Genomic DNA, 16,627 nt, shown 5'->3' with positions numbered 1-16,627 from the left:
AACAATCATCTGAGTGAAACTGCACCTCTCACCCTTTTCTCTTTCCCTCTCTCTGTTTTCTAGAAAACGCCCTTTGTCTCCGCCGCCAAAGTCGTCTGGGAAAGGCCCAGCTGCACCTTCGAGCAAGCCCCCCGGCCCGGCCCCCGCCGCCAGCGCCGCCGGGTCCGGTCCGGGTCCCGGCAAAACCAGCAACACGCTGTCGCGCCGCGAGGAGCTGCTGAAGCAGCTGAAGGCCGTGGAGGACGCCATCGCCCGGAAACGAGCCAAGATCCCCACCAAATGAGCGCCGCGGTCAGGCTGGTGGAGTTTTTTTTTTCCCCGCCCGGACCGCCGCCGGTCTGCGCAGTGGCCCCAGCAGGACGCGGGCGGGGTCGGAGGTTAGGAACGACACGTGGACTCGACATTGCGAGAGCAGAGGGGATGATCAGAAGCATCTTCCTCACCTGGACTCCTCTTCATCACCATCGTCCTGTTCCTTCATTTTTTTTCCCTTCAGTTTTACCTTCACATGTTGTACAGAAGCAGCAGCAGCTTGTCAGATAATTCCCTGTGTATGAATAAAGATCATAAGGATGTGAAGTATTGTTTTTTTTTTTTATAATCTACTTTTGGTTTTCTTCTTATTGGCTCTTAAGTGACGAACCAGTGTTTGATTTTCTTCGTGTCACGCTTTTCGTTGCAGTCCAGCAAGTGAGATAAGGACGTCCAAAGACGAAAAGTCTCACCTTTGTGACTAAAGACTTCTAAATAAACTATTTTAATAAACAGAAGCTCTCTGTGTGATTCCTGTTTCCTGGTGTTTGCTCAGCTCAGTCATCCAGGCAGCGTTTTGTCAGACAAATCTTTTTAGAAAATGCATTAAAAATTCTACTTTTTATACTATTTAAACAAGCAGCAGCTATTCTACTACTATTCTTACTTTATTTACAAAGCACTTTAAAACAATAGCTACAACAAAGTGTACAGATAAGAATTAAACATTCATAGCACAAAAGACAAACAATAAAATGCCAAAATGGAAGTAGGAGCACAAGTCTGTATGCATCAATCAAATGAATTAGGTAAACAAAAGTATGCTGCACTTACACAAACATACAACCAGGGGTGTTACTTAGACAAATATTTACATATGGAAATTGCCCTGACAGCCTTTTCTTGGTAATCTGTTATTGATTTAACATATAGTTGTACATCCAGCACAAAATGAAGAAAATATGGCATTTTATTAACAAATTTGCACTTCTGATTATAAAAATTAGTAAAAAAAGAATTGGAAATGTACAATTAAAGCATTGAGCATTCTTTCTTGGGAATCCAAAACAGTAAAAATAATTTTCCATCATAAAGAAACTTCTCAAAATATGGTGATCAATAAATCTGCTAATGCTAAACTAGCTATAATTTTCTTGACTTCGCCCCATTACCCATAATTCATAGCGGAAACCGCTTTTTTTGTTGTTTTTTTACTAACTGGTTTTTAACTTTTTTGAGTTGTAGCAGCTGACAAAAAGCACAAGTTGAAACCGAAGTCATGTTTGAACTGATAAAGCCGCCCGTTACGGCACTAAACAACCGAATTTGTCGTTAGCTCCCCACGCTTTAGTTACCCGGAAGTATAAAACCGGACGGCGGAAGTAGTGGCTTGTAATGGCAGCCTACCTTCCATCACAGAAACTGATAATATTTTTGTTTCTTATGACTAGAAAAGTTTAACTTTAAGGAGTTTGAGAAAGCGCAGACGATAATACGGCATTGCCACAAAGATGTTTTATTCTTATAACATTTTTAAAAGAAATTTCATGCTTTATTTTTTCACTTTCTATGCTCAATAATAAACTATAAAAACGATATTGATATTGATTACTGGAATCAACAAAATAGTTGGATTTTTGCAGAAAACGGATCAGTAAATCTACTAAAAGAAACTAAAACCATAAAAACTGTCTTGCAGGATTGCGTTAGTTAGTACAAGGCAGACCCACATTTCTTTGGGTTGATTTTTTTCATCTTATTTAGACTGCAATAAATTCCTTTTGAGCAGTAGCACCTCAATAATTGTGATATATATATGGAAAACTTTGTGCATTAAAAGTGTAAAAGTGGCTGTCTGCAGAATGTATGTTATTGTTTTCTTCTTAATATCTTTTATCTGTATTTTAATTGTGCAATATATTAATCATTATTGTTAATTGCTATTAATTTGAATTCATCAAGACAACAATAAATAAAAATTCTTAGAAGAATTTTTTCACAGTAAATAAACTGATAAATTCCCATTCCTGATGGAAATACACTTATTTTTCATCACTTTATGATTCTTTTAAAAGTCGTTTCTAATTTATATAAGCTCATCAGATGCGTTTGGCACCTCACTTATCAACAATCACTTTTTTAGATAAGATTGTTAACTCTACTTTTATCAAAATAGGTTTGCATTGTTAAACATACACAATGTTGGGGGAATATTTGCACGTTTTGATTGAAAAAACTTCTCTGAACCTTGTAGGAATTCAAGCATTGTAAAAAGCAGCTTTTATAGTGGCTACAGTTACTGTTCACTGAGGTTAAAGTTGCTTCCCCTGTCTTCAGAGAAATTCCCTCTGACTTTGGTGTGAAGAAAATTCCCTGCATTTTCTTGGCATGTTTAATAAACGATGAGAACATCCCAGAGGTCTAAAAAGTTGTCATATAAAGACTTTTGTAAAACAGGTTGTGGTTTCTGCTGATTCTCTTAATCTCTAAACAAAAGGCAACTATTGTGCAAAACTAGAGCTCTCTAAATGCAGAACATGTCTGCATTTAGACATGTGACTATCTGCTGACAGAAAGTCGAAGGCTAAATACAGGCATTGATATAAAAATGAATTACTATTCAAAATATTTTTCTGTTTGATTGTAAACTCGATTTTTCTGGAGAAACCATGAAAACATTTTTGATATATTCGTCTCTATTGTGTTCTGCAACCTTTAGCTGGAATATGAAGCATAGTGTTTCTAAAATCTGTAGAAATCAGCCCATGTTTTTTTCTGTAGACAATAATATGATTTAGGCCAAACCAGTAAAATGAACTTATCCCAAGTTGAAGCACCATATTTCAGCCAGACTTTCCAACAGAAACACCATTCAAAGTTTTAAAAGTTCAAAGAAGTTGGACTGTGATTGTTTACATTTTCTTTTTAATACCTTTTGCAGTTTTATGAAATCACAGTTTAAGTTTGATGATTTTTTTTTTGATTTTCCCACAGAAGCGTCAACTTACTGATGATGATCCACACGCTATATTATGACCCTGTGAAATATTCAGAAACGTTTTGGATTCCAGCTGCTGTTACATTCACAGTTTCATCTCCACATGTTCAGTTTATACATCAAAATGTATAATTTTGTCTACTTTTATTCACTTTCTCTCCCACTGCTGTATGATTTACAGTTTTCTGTCAAATCAGCTCAGAGTGCAGAGAGCGCACACTCAAGCTCTTATTCACTCCCATTATATTTCAAGGCTAAATTCTTTTCCCAACTGGAATTGATGGCTCCCTTTAACCTTTCATATGTCCAACATTAAACACTGCAGATCCATAAAATCTTCCATGTAAGAATGTTCTCAAACTAAATGCCAAAAACTTCATCAGTACAACTTTTAGTTTTTATACGGCGAATGTTTGTCTGAGGCTTTAATTGTTGTATGGAATTCTGTCAGAATATTTGATAAAGAGAGCAGTTCTGCTTTTCAAACCAGGAGGGCAATCACCATAGCAACCGGTTACCGTAACAACCAGGGACTGTCTTACTCACCAGCTTCTCTCCCATCAAAAACCATCTTTAAGTAAATTACATTTTCTCAATTGGTTTGAAAGAGGAAGGTTGACATATATAACATAAAGTTTCAGTGATTTAATTAAAAAAGTGTTAATTTTGATGATTACAGACAACAAAAGCAACACGATTCAGTGTTTTAAAAAATATTAGATTTTGAGATAAAATCGGTTTAATAATAGGGTTCAAAGAACAGTAAAGTAAAATTGAGTGGAAGGGGAAAAGTACACAAGCAAAAGGTATAACTGCAGCCATTTTGAGGATTGAGAAGCAACAGTAACATTAATTAATATTAATTAAGTGAAGCTATGAGATTTAATTTATCGGTGGAACTTGGAAGCTGTTTGTCCTAGTAAAAGCACCAATATCTGGTTTAATGACCACAGTGTCTCCGTGTTTGTACTGTTCAGTACATCCAGATATTTTTCAGTATACGTTAAAAATAATCTTTTAAATAGTTTAAATTGTTGACTTTTATGTGGACTGAAAAGATGTAAAAATGTATTTGTTGCCTTGTTTTAGATTATTGTAAAAACAAAGAGCACAATGTTCATGTAATTCATGAAAAATATTAATGAGGTTGATGTAAATCACTTCCTCTATTTTTTCCACGCTAGAACTACAAGGCAGAGTGATGTCATTGTTTACAGTGAGGTAATGTCACATGACCAAAAACTCTGCAGGACTTGCACATTATATTTACTTCTCTGTTCTGCTTCTCAGGTGTTTGCATTCAGGAAATTATCCATATTTTCCAGCTAAAGCTCTGCAGTAACTTACCAAGAAATGTTTTTGTTGTTGGATGACATGAAAGACATTTTAAAAAATCATTTTCTCATCATAAAAACTAATTTTGAAGTTAAAAAAACATACTTTTGTTTACAATAATAGCAATCCAGACAAGAAACTGCCTCAGTGGCAAAATAAATAAATGAATATGAATTAATATTCAGCTTTTAAATTGGTGTGATTTTCTGAAACACTGACGTGTCACAAGCATGTAAAGAAATATGAAATTTGGAAGGAGGGGAAACACTTTTTCACACCACTGTCCATCAAAATACTTCTGCAGAAGAGGAAATTATCTTGACAAAATATTGACCCCAAACAGACCAGTAAAGAGGAACATCTTCAGTCTGCAGCAGAAACACTGGGCTGATGTTATGTTCAAATAAACTTCATTAGTATAACTCAAGGGAGTTCATTTTGGGGTTTGGCTGTAAACCAAGCAGACATTTACTATCTGCACTGCAAAAACCCAAACTCTTACCAAGTATTTTTAGACAACTTTTTAGTGCTAATATCTTAGTACACTTAAAATAAAACAATTAACTTCCATGTAACTTTTCAACAAGATATGAGAGCTTGTTTTGAGTTTTAGAAAATCTTTAATATTGATTCAAAAGTTCTAGTTCACTTGAATTGAGACATTTTTCCCAAGTTATAAATAAATAAAATCTGCCACTGAACCTAATGCTACTTTACGAAAAACTAAACTAAAACTAAAATAAATTAAAAGGCAAGTATAAAGTCAGAATATTAAGAGAATAAAGTCATAATATGACAAGGATAAAGTTTGAATATTATGCCTTTATTTTCTTATTTAGCTTTATTCCTATACAAATTTATTTCAGTTTTTTATGTGTGCGTTAGTATGGTCCTAATACTCAATCATACCTTTTAACCAATATTAAGGAACTGTTTCCTAATATTGGTTAAAAGAGCTTAAAGAGGAAGAACAGAGCCGCTCTGTAGTAAACAAGTCTGTGTTCCTTATTCAGTCTGCTCTTGCATCACTCCAACATGTGGAGCAGAACTGAAAGTAAAGCCAAGTCCCAAAAAATCACAAACTTTAAAAAAAAAAATTATTTCAGATTTTTTTACAAAACAATGAGCACCACACATAGACAGTACTTTGGAGAATAAGCACAAACCCGACACACAGCCAGTCCAAGCTAACCCGAACTACAGCAGGTTCTGTTGTAAGATAATAACAGCCGATTCCATGCAAAGACAAACAAATCTAAACCAAATAGTTCTGCCAAATCTCCCAAATTATGGCAAACATGTCATCAAACAGAAGCTAGCTAGTCTTAAGCTAGGAACAGCCAGCTAATCCTGAATGAAAAGAGCTGAAGCACATCGTGCTGTTTTATAATCAAGTAAATTATATTAGCTTCAGCTGTTAGAAAAATGCTATGTATATCAAACATGACTTTAAGGAGACTTGTCTTTCCAATTTGACGCATTGAAATTGGGCCTCTGTCTCTTTAAGAAGCTTCTGCTGACATGTTTCTTTAAATTTGAGTAATATTTTTCCAAAAAAAAAAAAAAAAAACGGCTCAGTGCTGCCCTCTTTGGGTTAAAAGTGTCTAAGCAGTTGAATTCTATTATTTTAAAACACAAACACAGAAAAAAAGCTTCTAGATTTGTCACTAGTTAGTGCTTTGATAGAGTCTAAGAGGGTTCTGAAAAGTCGCTAAACGCAGCGACAAAATGGATAAGTTAGCAGCGTGCTCAGCCCCACCATTTGGCCACGCCCCTAAGCGTCTCTTGGCTCCGCCCATTGTGGAAGAAACATTCTAAATTGGTCAGGGGGAGGGGCTATGCTTTCACTCCATGCAGAAAGACCCCGGGCCGGGAATTAGCTCCACTTGAATGTCAACATTAGAGTTAAATTTGACCCTGAGCTGAAATTCAAGTCGGGCTAAAAGAGAAAGCAGATCTACGCATTATAGTCTAAAAATAGAAGCAGAAAGTTTTTCCTGTCAAGGAAGCAAAGACAAGAAGATAGAAAGAAAGAAAGAAAGAAAGAAAGAAAGAAAGAAAGAAAGAAAGAAAGAAAGAAAGAAAGAAAGAAAGAAAGGAAGGAAGGAAGGAAGGAAGGAAGGAAGGAAGGAAGGAAGGAAGGAAGGAAGGAAGGAAGGAAGGAAGGAAGGAAGGAAGGAAGGAAGGAAGGAAGGAAGGAAGGAAGGAAGGAAGGAAGGAAGGAAGGAAGGAAGGAAGGAAGGAAGGAAGGAAGGAAGGAAGGAAGGAAGGAAGGAAGGAAGGAAGGAAGGAAGGAAGGAAGGAAGGAAGGAAGGAAGGAAGGAAGGAAGGAAGGAAGGAAGGAAGGAAGGAAGGAAGGAAGGAAGGAAGGAAGGAAGGAAGGAAGGAAGGAAGAAAGAAAGAAAGAAAGAAGGAAAGAAGGAAAGAAAGAAAAAGAAAGGGCTCAAAGTTGGTTGAAGCTCCTATCAGTTACATTTTCCAGAATTTGTTTTTCACTCTGTGTTGTACAACAAGCAAAGTTATTAATAGAACTTCTTCTTTTAACTTTCATGTCAAACTGATTTGCTTAAAGGGGCGGGATTGTGTACTTTCCAGGTTCATAGTGTTACTTTATAGCGTGATAAAGTAATTATGTCACCTTCAGTGGTTATAAAAGTATTTTCTGTATCACAAACACCATCCATCCATTTTCTGTTCACCCTGGTCCCTTAATGGGGTCAGGAGGGTTGCTGGTTCCTCTCCAGCTACGTTCCAGGTGAGAGGCGGGGGTCACCCTGGACAGGTCGCCAGTCTGTCGCCGGGCAACACAGAGACATACAACCATTCACACACACACTCACACCTGGGGAGAATTTAGAGAGACCAATTAACCTGACAGTCATGTTTTTGGACTGTGGGAGGAAGCCGGAGAACCCGGAGAGAACCCACCATGCACAGGGAGAACATGCAAACTCCATGCAGAAAGACCCCGGGCCGGGAATCGAACCCAGGACCTTCTTGCTGCCAGGCAACAGCTCTACCAACTGCACCACCTTATCACAAACTCCTTAAAAGAAATTTGACTTTGCATTTGAAGTTTTGAAATTGGCCTCTGTCTCTTTAAGAAACTCCTGCTTTTTCTCATACTCCTCCTTCAGCGCATCATCACAACAATGCTCCTCTAGGATGCCATTTTCATAAAAATGCTAAATCTTAAGTATTTTTGTCTTGTTTCTGCTGTACATATCTTAGAACACTAGAAAAATTAGACCAAACTAACTTGCAAGCACATTTTCAGCTGGAGGTAAAAGCTTGTTTTAAGTCAATAATTCCTTAATATTGATAATAAATAAAAGTGTTAGTTTCACTGGCAGAATCCTTTACTTAGAGAAAAATAAAATCAGATTTTTTTATGCCATGTCTGATTTTAATTTATTTGTTTTTTTGCTTTTATTTCTTAAAAATAAATTAGAAAGGACAGAATCAATTGAATTTTTAATTAAAAGAACATAGTCATAATATTAGTGGAGAAAATAAAATCAATTTATCACCCAGCTCTAGTTACAAGTAAGATAATCTAATACAAATACATTTTTAAAATCAGCGTTAAGAAATTATTGATCACTATATTCCTGAAAAGCTTCTTGTAATTTAACTTTGTTTTATTTTGATTGTGTTAAGATATTTGAACTAAAAACTAGACCAAAAATATTGGTAAGATTTTGTGTTTTTGCAGTGTAGGAGCTCAGGATGTTTGGTAACTGCTGCTGCTGCTAGTCTGGAGGGACTGAGTGGAATAGTGGTGCTAAAAATAATATGTTGGATTTAACTCAGGTTCAGGAATCTAATCAGAGTTAATTAATCACTTTTGATCGGGATCATCCAAGTTGTAAACTCAAGATCAGTTGGATTTCTGAATGGCTCAATAAAATCATAATGTTTTGGAGTGTCCTAGTCAAAGTTTAGGCAAGTCAAGCTGTGGTCCATGCAGCAACCAGCTGTGTTTTCCTCTTGTGTTGCCTGTTCCAAAGTCTTTGTTGTTTTTTTAGTTTTGTTTCTGATTTAGTTTTCTGTAAAACCAAAGACAAACATCAGAACGTATTTCTGATGAATACCTGTGCAGGGACTCACCTGAAGGCCCCTGAACTCTCCTCCTGCTGATCAGAGGATATTCCCCTTACGTGATGGATGAAGCGCCATATTGACTAAATGCCACCCGACTGTCACGCACCGTAACTGGATCAGGGCTCACGCGGCTTTCCTTTTGATCCTGAAACAGAAACAGAATCACCGCGGCTTCTAACTTAGAAACAAAGCTGCGATATGCGGCGTGAAACTCAGAAGGCGTCACCGAATACTTTTCTGGAATGCAGTCGGGTCGGGCCGGGTCGGGTCGGGCCGGGCCGGGCCGATGTTTACGATTGCATACGTGCTTCCTGCAGCTTTCGGCACTTCAAGAACCTTTTCACCCGCAGATGAAAACGTTTTTGTCGTGAATGCTTCACGGATAACATTATTTAGAACACTGGTGTCCAACGTGCGGCTCAGGGGCCTCTGGTGGCCCTTGGAATAAGTTTGTGCGGCCCTAACTGCAGTTGAAGGATGGTACAAATTGGACCTTCTGGCATTTGGAGTTGATGCAGACACCTTTATGTAACTGTTTTAGAAGATTTTTATATCTTAAATGGAAACTGTACAAAAATAAAAAGTTTCTTTTATTATTATTTTTATATTTTCCTTTTATTTTTATTTCATAGAAAGTTATGCCAGCAACTTTTTACTCATAAGCTTGGGCTAAACTCAACAAAGGTTTTAAAAGAATTTATTTTGTTGTTGCTGCTGGAAATCAACTAAGAACATTTTATAGACCAACAAGTTGGTAAATAATTGACCCAAAAAGTTAAATAATTGTAAAAAAAAAATTCAGGCAAATGCCACACTAATGCTGGTTTTGTTCAAATATTGTTTTTTTAATTCATTGTTGTGCATGAATAACATTTTACGCAGAAACACACTGCAAAAACACACTGCAAAAACACAAAATCTTACCAAGTATTTTGTTTAGTTTCTAGTGCAAGTGTCAGTACACTTTAAAAAGTAAGTGTAAATTTAAGTGATTTTTCAATAAGAAAAAGGAGCTTGTTTTAAGGTACTAATTCCTTAATATTGATGAACTACTAGTTCCACTAGCTGATTCTTTTCAATTATAATAAACCATTTTTCTTCTTGTAAGTAAAGAAAATCTGCCTGTGAATTTAGTACTTCAAGTAAAATCTATATTTAAGAATTCCTGACTTAAAAAGCTCTTGTAACTTGCTGGAAAAGTTACTTTTAAGTTATCTTTGTCTGTTTTTTAAGTGTACTAAAATATTTGCATTAGAAACTAGACAAAAAGACTTACTAACCTGCGTTAGTATTAACCACCATTTTGTGTTTTTATAGTGTAAAGCTGCCAAAAACGACTCATTGTCACACTGAGCCAGGCTCTGGCTCTGCTGCAGGTTTTCTTTCTGGTTTTATCCATGTAATCAGTGAAACAATCTGCCAGTGAAACTAATATTTTTTATCAATATTCAAGAATTAATTACGTATACCAAGCTTGTACATCTTGCTGAAAAGTTACTTGTAAGTAATTTTTTTTTCTTTTTTTAAGTGTACCAAGATTTGCACCAGAAAATGTTTCCTATCAAATTGGAACCGTGTAGCAGGAAGAATGGAGGGAAACTGCAGCATCCTGGCTGGAAAACCAAAGGTGCATTTACTAAATACTGACTTGAACGGTGTGAATATTTGTTCAATTTCTTATTAAATGTCACATATTTTTACTTATTTTTGGCGTAAATCAGTTCTCACTAAGCATTTAAGTTTTCTTTTTGTCAAGAAGCCAAATTTTGTTCATCCTGCCTGATTTGAAAAGACAACAAAAACAATAAAACTATTTTTATGGTCACTAAATACTTTTTATGGTCACTATATTACTGATGAGTGCTGTCCAGGTTTTAGAGCTGAAATCAGAGGAGAAAAAAAACAAAGTTCTGTGAAAAGAGAGAAAAAAAACCTCGTTTCAGTCAAACAGGCGATGACATTTTATCGGTCTAGTTAAAGGATAACCAGTGACGCAATGGCGGATGCATTGATTTCTAACCAACAGCCCTGATACTGGAGAAAAGGAACGTTGTGCAGGAAAAGTGAAAGCAACGGCGAGAAAGTGAGGAAGGATTGAGGAACCGTGGAATCCACCAGGTTCTGCCTGACTGAGGTTGGCACTGTTTCTGATTTACAGCCGTGGAAAAACAAGACGCTCATTGTGCCGAAAGAGGATCCAACTAATTCAGAAACAATGCAGAAAACCGTGGAGAAAGAACGTCTGCTCACCAAATGTTTTATCAATCCAGCAATTTGTTTGGGGACATTTTAGTTTTGTTCATTCTACAGAAAAAAATCTGATGTTTTTGGAATAAATGTGTCCAAAGATATTGCAGAGTGCTTCAAAAATAAACATAACTAATAATAATAATACTTCAGTTATTTCTTAAAATGGTACTCAAGTAAGAGCAGCGCTACTTACACATACTGTTACTGAGTAAAAGTAAAAGGTAGCCATCAAAAAGTTACTGTTGCAGAACTGCTGATGCATTGTTGTTGTTGTTGTTGTTGTTGTTTGATGGATGCAGTTTTTCCCTCCATCACCTGATGGGAGAAATTTGGGCCATCACCTGATGGAGAAAAGCAGAAGCTTCTTGATGGTCTCGTGCTGTTTGAGGTTTTTTTTATGTTAATTCTACACTATAGTTTCAGTTTCTTCTTCCTTTTAATTTTAATTTTGGCATCAAATTTCTACTTATTTCACCAGCAGTTGTTGGGGGGAGGAGCCTGGACCACCATCATGTCCAGGCATGATGGATGGACATTTCATGCCATCCATCACAAGACAAATAATGCAATGACAACTTAAGTCAACTCAAAGAATTTAGTTTAATAAAAAAATCACCTAGATATTTTTTTAATGTCATGCTCCAAACAGAAGAGACAGAGAGAAAGCTTCCTGAAGCAGATGTGAACGATAACATTTATCAGGTTGATCCGCATTTAATATTGTGGGGCTACAATTCGCAAATCATTTAGACTTCCTCAAAAAAGCGCTCATAGCCTACCTGCCTATTTTTGTAGTTTAAACACCAAATATGCCGAACTATCCATTGGAGACCGTTTTAACGCACAGAAAGCTAACACCAACAGCATTCCAGATTTACGCTTTTGGTCGTTCAAATTAGTGAAACAATCTACGAGTGGAACTTGAACTTTTCCTCAAATATTAAGAAATTATTAAACCTATTCTGCTGAAAAGTTTCTTGCTTTTGGCTTAATTCAAGTGTAGTAGGATTTTATGTTTTTGCAGGGAAAAGTTTGGGAATAAATTGTTGGAATTTTAGTACTTGCTCTCTCTTTGTTTCCTTTTTTTGTCACAGGTAAAAGTGAACTTTCCCTCTTCAGTCCATTCAAAAGCTCCAGAATTCCCACAATAATTGTCTGTTTCTGTTTTCTTTTTTATTGTGTTCTTTCTTCCTTTCTTTTGTTGTTTTTGTCCAGTCAAACTTTTCGGTAGTACTGACTCAGGTCAGATTTCCTGCATTGATTTTGAAACACAAGATGTCACCCTGGGTGTGTCGGCATGTTGTTGCAGCTCCAGAAGTGACAAAGGGACGTGAAGACTCCTCGGAATCGGATGACCTTCCCACTTGCTCTGATGACTTACTTGGCAGCTGCTCTGAACAAGATGCTGGAATTTCTGCTGCAGGCTAAGATTAAATATGGTGCTATTTTGGGACGAGCAGCGTTGCATCAACAGAGGAGGAGCTGAGAAAGACCGAGCTGTAATTCAACTTTCAGAAGCGTTTATTATGATCTCATCCTCAGTGTCCAACAGCTTCAGATAAAACTTTCCAGATTCTATTGTCATTCATCCTTGTTTCCTCATCCACACACGCAGCGCGTGCGGCTCTGCTGACCTTTGCCCTACAACACCTTTAAAAATAAAAACAAAACTTCAACAGGTTGAGAAAGATCCGGATCTCACACGCCTACATTACGTTTCTGCATATCAGGTTTTAAGGATTTCATCATCAACATCCCAATGAAAAGGTCAGAAATCCTGCAGCAGCTCCAAGCTCGCGCCAAACAGTAACGAAATAAAACACAGAAACGGGAAAAAATGTTCGACTTTTCACATGAGGAAAACTTTCCGGTTCAAAAACTGTAGTTTTAAAAACATTTAAATATTTCCTGTTTGAGTTAGAAACTTTTTAGCTGGTCTTATCAGCGCCCCCTGCTGCTCATTTTAATGAACTTCAGCCTTTATCCGATTTGCCCTCCTTTTTTCTGTCTAGAAAAATACTCACACATAAAAGTACTTCCAAGTAACTAAAACTTAAAAATTAAACTCACAAAAATACAGCACAACATACAGGTCTTTATTTTTATACCATTTCTTGCAGGGTTATTTCCTGAAAACAATAAATTTACATAATTTCCCCCCTTTTTTCCATGTTCTGTCCAAACAGCATGGCGGATCTGGTTACCTTACAGTGTCAGGGAAGATTTGTTCAATAAAATGGGGAACATAAACTATCTCTTCCTGTTTCAAATAAAAATCTCAATTATATCTCGTTTGGACAAGAAAAGATCTTAAAGAGACAGTATAACGCCATACAAGTACGACAATGTGAGATAAAATGGAGAGAAAGTGGAAATTAAGAATATTTTTTTGCATTGAAAGTTATTTTTTTCTCATTAATACGCTCAGGGCCGGTCCAAAATTATCTGTGGTCCCAAACAAAATCTCATTAGGGGCCAATTTCCCATTTAAAAAGTGAAACTCATATATCATAAATATCAATAATCTATTGAAATGCACACATTTAATTTTGTTGTTTTTATTTTTAAGGCTAAAATCTAACAAAAAGCCAAAGTTAAGTTTTTCTTTTTTAGAAAAGGTGAAGAGTAAATTTAGACTAATAAAAAAAACATCTAAAGCAGAAACTTAATACATCTACTTCTAATCGTATTTGACATGTTTCACAACTGGCATGTCAGAACCTGTCAGGAATGTGAAGAGATAAAAAAAAAAAACTGCGTGTCTAATAACAAAATGCTGCGACAGACTGGCAACCTGTCCGGGGTGAACCCCGCCTCTCGCCCGGGACGCAGCTGGGGATTGGCACCAGCAACCCTCCCGACCCCGTTAGGGACGAAGGGTGTTCAGAAAATGGATGGATGAATGGATCTAATAACAAAATGATTTTTAAGACCAGATAAAATGCTGGTTTGCACAACATGTGATTCATATAATGAAATGTTTGAGCTATATCACTTTGAGTGTGATCTGCCAGTGGAACTAGTAACTTTCCATCAACATTAAGCTGCTATCTTTTCCTGAAAAGTTACCTGTAAGTTAATTTTGTCTTATTTCAGGTTTCTGAAGATATTTGCACTAATTAAACCAAACATACCTGGTAAGATTTTGTACATGGGCATTGCTAATTCGTCTTCATTTGATTTTTATCATCATCATTTACTACCCTTCCAGTCATATTTAACTGGTGCTAAAATCAGCTGCAGCAGGTGAGGTCATCGCCACTCTGAGTCAGAGGGGGGAGGGGGGGGGGAACTTCCGGTTACCTGGACCTGCTTGTTGATACTTTTAATTGTGCTTCCCTCTCTCTCTCTCTCTCTCTTTCTCTCTCTCTCTCTCTTGGTTCATTTGGGAAAGAGGAAGTCTGGGAGCGTTTCCATTTCCTCATGCCACCGGTGTTTCCCCCTCCGCTTTCCCTCCTCCCGTCCAATCGGGTGCAAGCAAGGCGGAGCGCGGCGCAGATTTAAGCGGAGAATGCCCAAGCGCAGATTACAACCAGGATTTATCACAGAGATTAAACCATCTGCTTGAGTAAAAGTCTGCAAAAGAACATGGAACTAATTCAGGTGAGTGATGGGAATCTCTCACCCCCTCCTTCTCCTTCATCATCCTCCATCATCATCATCCTCCATCATCATCATCATCATCATCATCATCATCATTCTCACCCTCCCTCTCCTCTCTACAGATCTTCATCCTGGCTCTTGGCTTCGTGTCCGTGACCATGCATCGTTGCTATAAAGAGGCAGATCTGGAGAAGAAGGCGTTGAGGAGGCTGAAGAAGTTCCCACCCCCACCGAACACGACTCCCTCTCCGAACTCTCCCCCCGGCTGCCCGCTGGAGCTCTTCAAGAGGCCCGCCTCCGGGTCGGAGGAGGATCGCTCCCTAACTCCCTGGAAATACGTGTGAGTAGAGGCTTTAATTCAAAACGCAAAATATTCCTCTTTTTTATTCTTACTTATTTATTGTAACTGTGAAGGAAACAAAGCAGAAGCTGATTGAGATAAAAAAAAAAAGAGAAAAAAGAAAATCCAAACTGGATGTTGACAGACTGCTGGAAACTCCAGATGATTTCCCAGTTAGATTTAATTTTCCCACTTCCACGCTAATACGATCTTTAATTTCTCTATTTGTGCCCTTTTTCTTTTCTTTTCTTTACGCCCCTCAGATTAAAATAAGTTAAACTTTCTTTTACGTTCGCATAATTGCATCAAATAATAATAATAATAGTAAAATCTTTCCGATGAGACAGAAGAAACTTTGTTTTTCTTAAATCCTGACTTTGGGTTCATATCGGAATGGAAAGTTCCGGCAGCCAAGTCAAAGTAAAGTGCGCAAACTTTGTGACAGGTGAAAAATATCAGATATTCAGAGGCGATTAAAGCTAGAAATTTATTGCATGAATTTATTGCATTGCTCGGACAATGAATCAAATCAGTTGTTCCTTTACATCTTTAAGGAACAACAAAAAAGACAAACTGTCGTCCTTTGTTAGTTTATATATCATGTTAATGGATAGATAAATGTGCTTCTCACCATTCTTGAGGATTCAGAGTTCAGGTTTAACCTGAACCGACTGTTTTATTCTTCAGGGGCGTTCTTTGCATTAACAATGTCCGTGGGGAAATCTGCCCCCAAACTCTGCATTTTCTTTATTTTAATTTACATTAATAACTGGAGTAAAAGTGTTGCTTTCATACTTGACTCTCACTGAAAAGTTACTTGCAAGCTAGTTTTGTCTGATTTTAAGTGTATCCAAAATATTTGCACTATTTTGAATACACTTACATGTATTTTTTATTTAGTTTATGCATGGTAAGATGTTGTGGTTTCGCAGTGTATTGTGTATTAAATCCTCAAGAGTTATGCTATATTAGCACCTTTTCTTTGCAGTACCTTAATAATAAGCATCAACAAATTCAACCGACAGCAAAGTTGTAAAGAACAGATTCTTTATAAAAGTTAAATACTGCTTTAAGATTGTAATAAATGTCAAGTTCACCCTTTAAAGTTTGTGTTTAAGTCTCACTGAGTCGTCTTCCTCCATCCACAGGACAATAAACGACACTGAGTACTACCCCCACACGTACACCCAGGCCGTCTGCCTGTGCAAGGGCTGCATCATGTCCAAAGACGGCGAGGTGATAGACAACCAGGACTACAACTCAGCTGAGGTGAACGGCTCCTGGGTGTTCATGAAGAGGGAAAAATGTAAGGAAGGCGGGTACAAGCTGAAGCCGGAGAGACGGGACGTGGCAGTGGGCTGCACCTGCGTAAGGCCGTCCTTGTCGCGCTGATTCCCAATCCCAGCAACTCCTGCGGACCTGGAGCTCATGGCGGCACCACCTCTATGAGGTTCTGAGGACATATTTATTATCTATTTATTTAACCAAGCTATGATGGGTTGGTCTCTCTTGCAGCTAGTGTGAAGCTCTGCATAGTGCAGCTAATGGAGGGTATTAAATACCCGATTCTACAACTGATGATGTTTCATCAAAAAAAGCTATTGTGTTCTTTTGTTATGTAATAATAATATTTGTTAGAATTATTTATCTTACTTGTTTGCATTAATTGTCATCATGAGACTGGTGTTTTTTTACTGTTGATGTTTTGTCCCAGTGGGACTTCACAGTTCAGCTTCATTGAAGCA

General features: G+C 37.3%; 2 protein-coding genes across 6 annotated transcripts in view; both read left to right on the top strand.

The window, feature by feature from the left end:
* The window catches only part of zc3h18 (zinc finger CCCH-type containing 18), a 41,867-nt gene extending 41,288 nt beyond the window's left edge, over positions 1–579 (top strand). For all 5 annotated transcript variants that reach the window (XM_044125820.1, XM_044125821.1, XM_044125824.1 and 2 more), the window contains exon 20: positions 64–579. In XM_044125820.1, the coding sequence (XP_043981755.1) occupies positions 64–283 (220 nt within the window). In that variant the 3' untranslated portion in view covers positions 284–579. The remainder of the gene's footprint in view (positions 1–63) is intronic.
* Positions 580–14,459: 13,880 nt separating this feature from the next.
* il17c (interleukin 17c) lies at positions 14,460–16,418 on the top strand. The gene is made up of 3 exons (XM_044125818.1): positions 14,460–14,542; positions 14,665–14,882; positions 16,031–16,418. The coding sequence occupies exons 1-3, from the start codon at positions 14,528–14,530 to the stop codon at positions 16,272–16,274; spliced, it is 477 nt and encodes a 158-aa protein (XP_043981753.1). The 5' UTR covers positions 14,460–14,527; the 3' UTR covers positions 16,275–16,418.
* The last annotated feature ends 209 nt before the right edge of the window (positions 16,419–16,627 follow it).

This window comes from Gambusia affinis, linkage group LG08, assembly GCF_019740435.1.
Source record: "Gambusia affinis linkage group LG08, SWU_Gaff_1.0, whole genome shotgun sequence".
NCBI lineage: Eukaryota > Metazoa > Chordata > Actinopteri > Cyprinodontiformes > Poeciliidae > Gambusia > Gambusia affinis.
The sequence above is the reverse complement of the archived record's forward strand: the minus strand, read 5'-3'. Positions and strand labels throughout refer to the sequence as shown.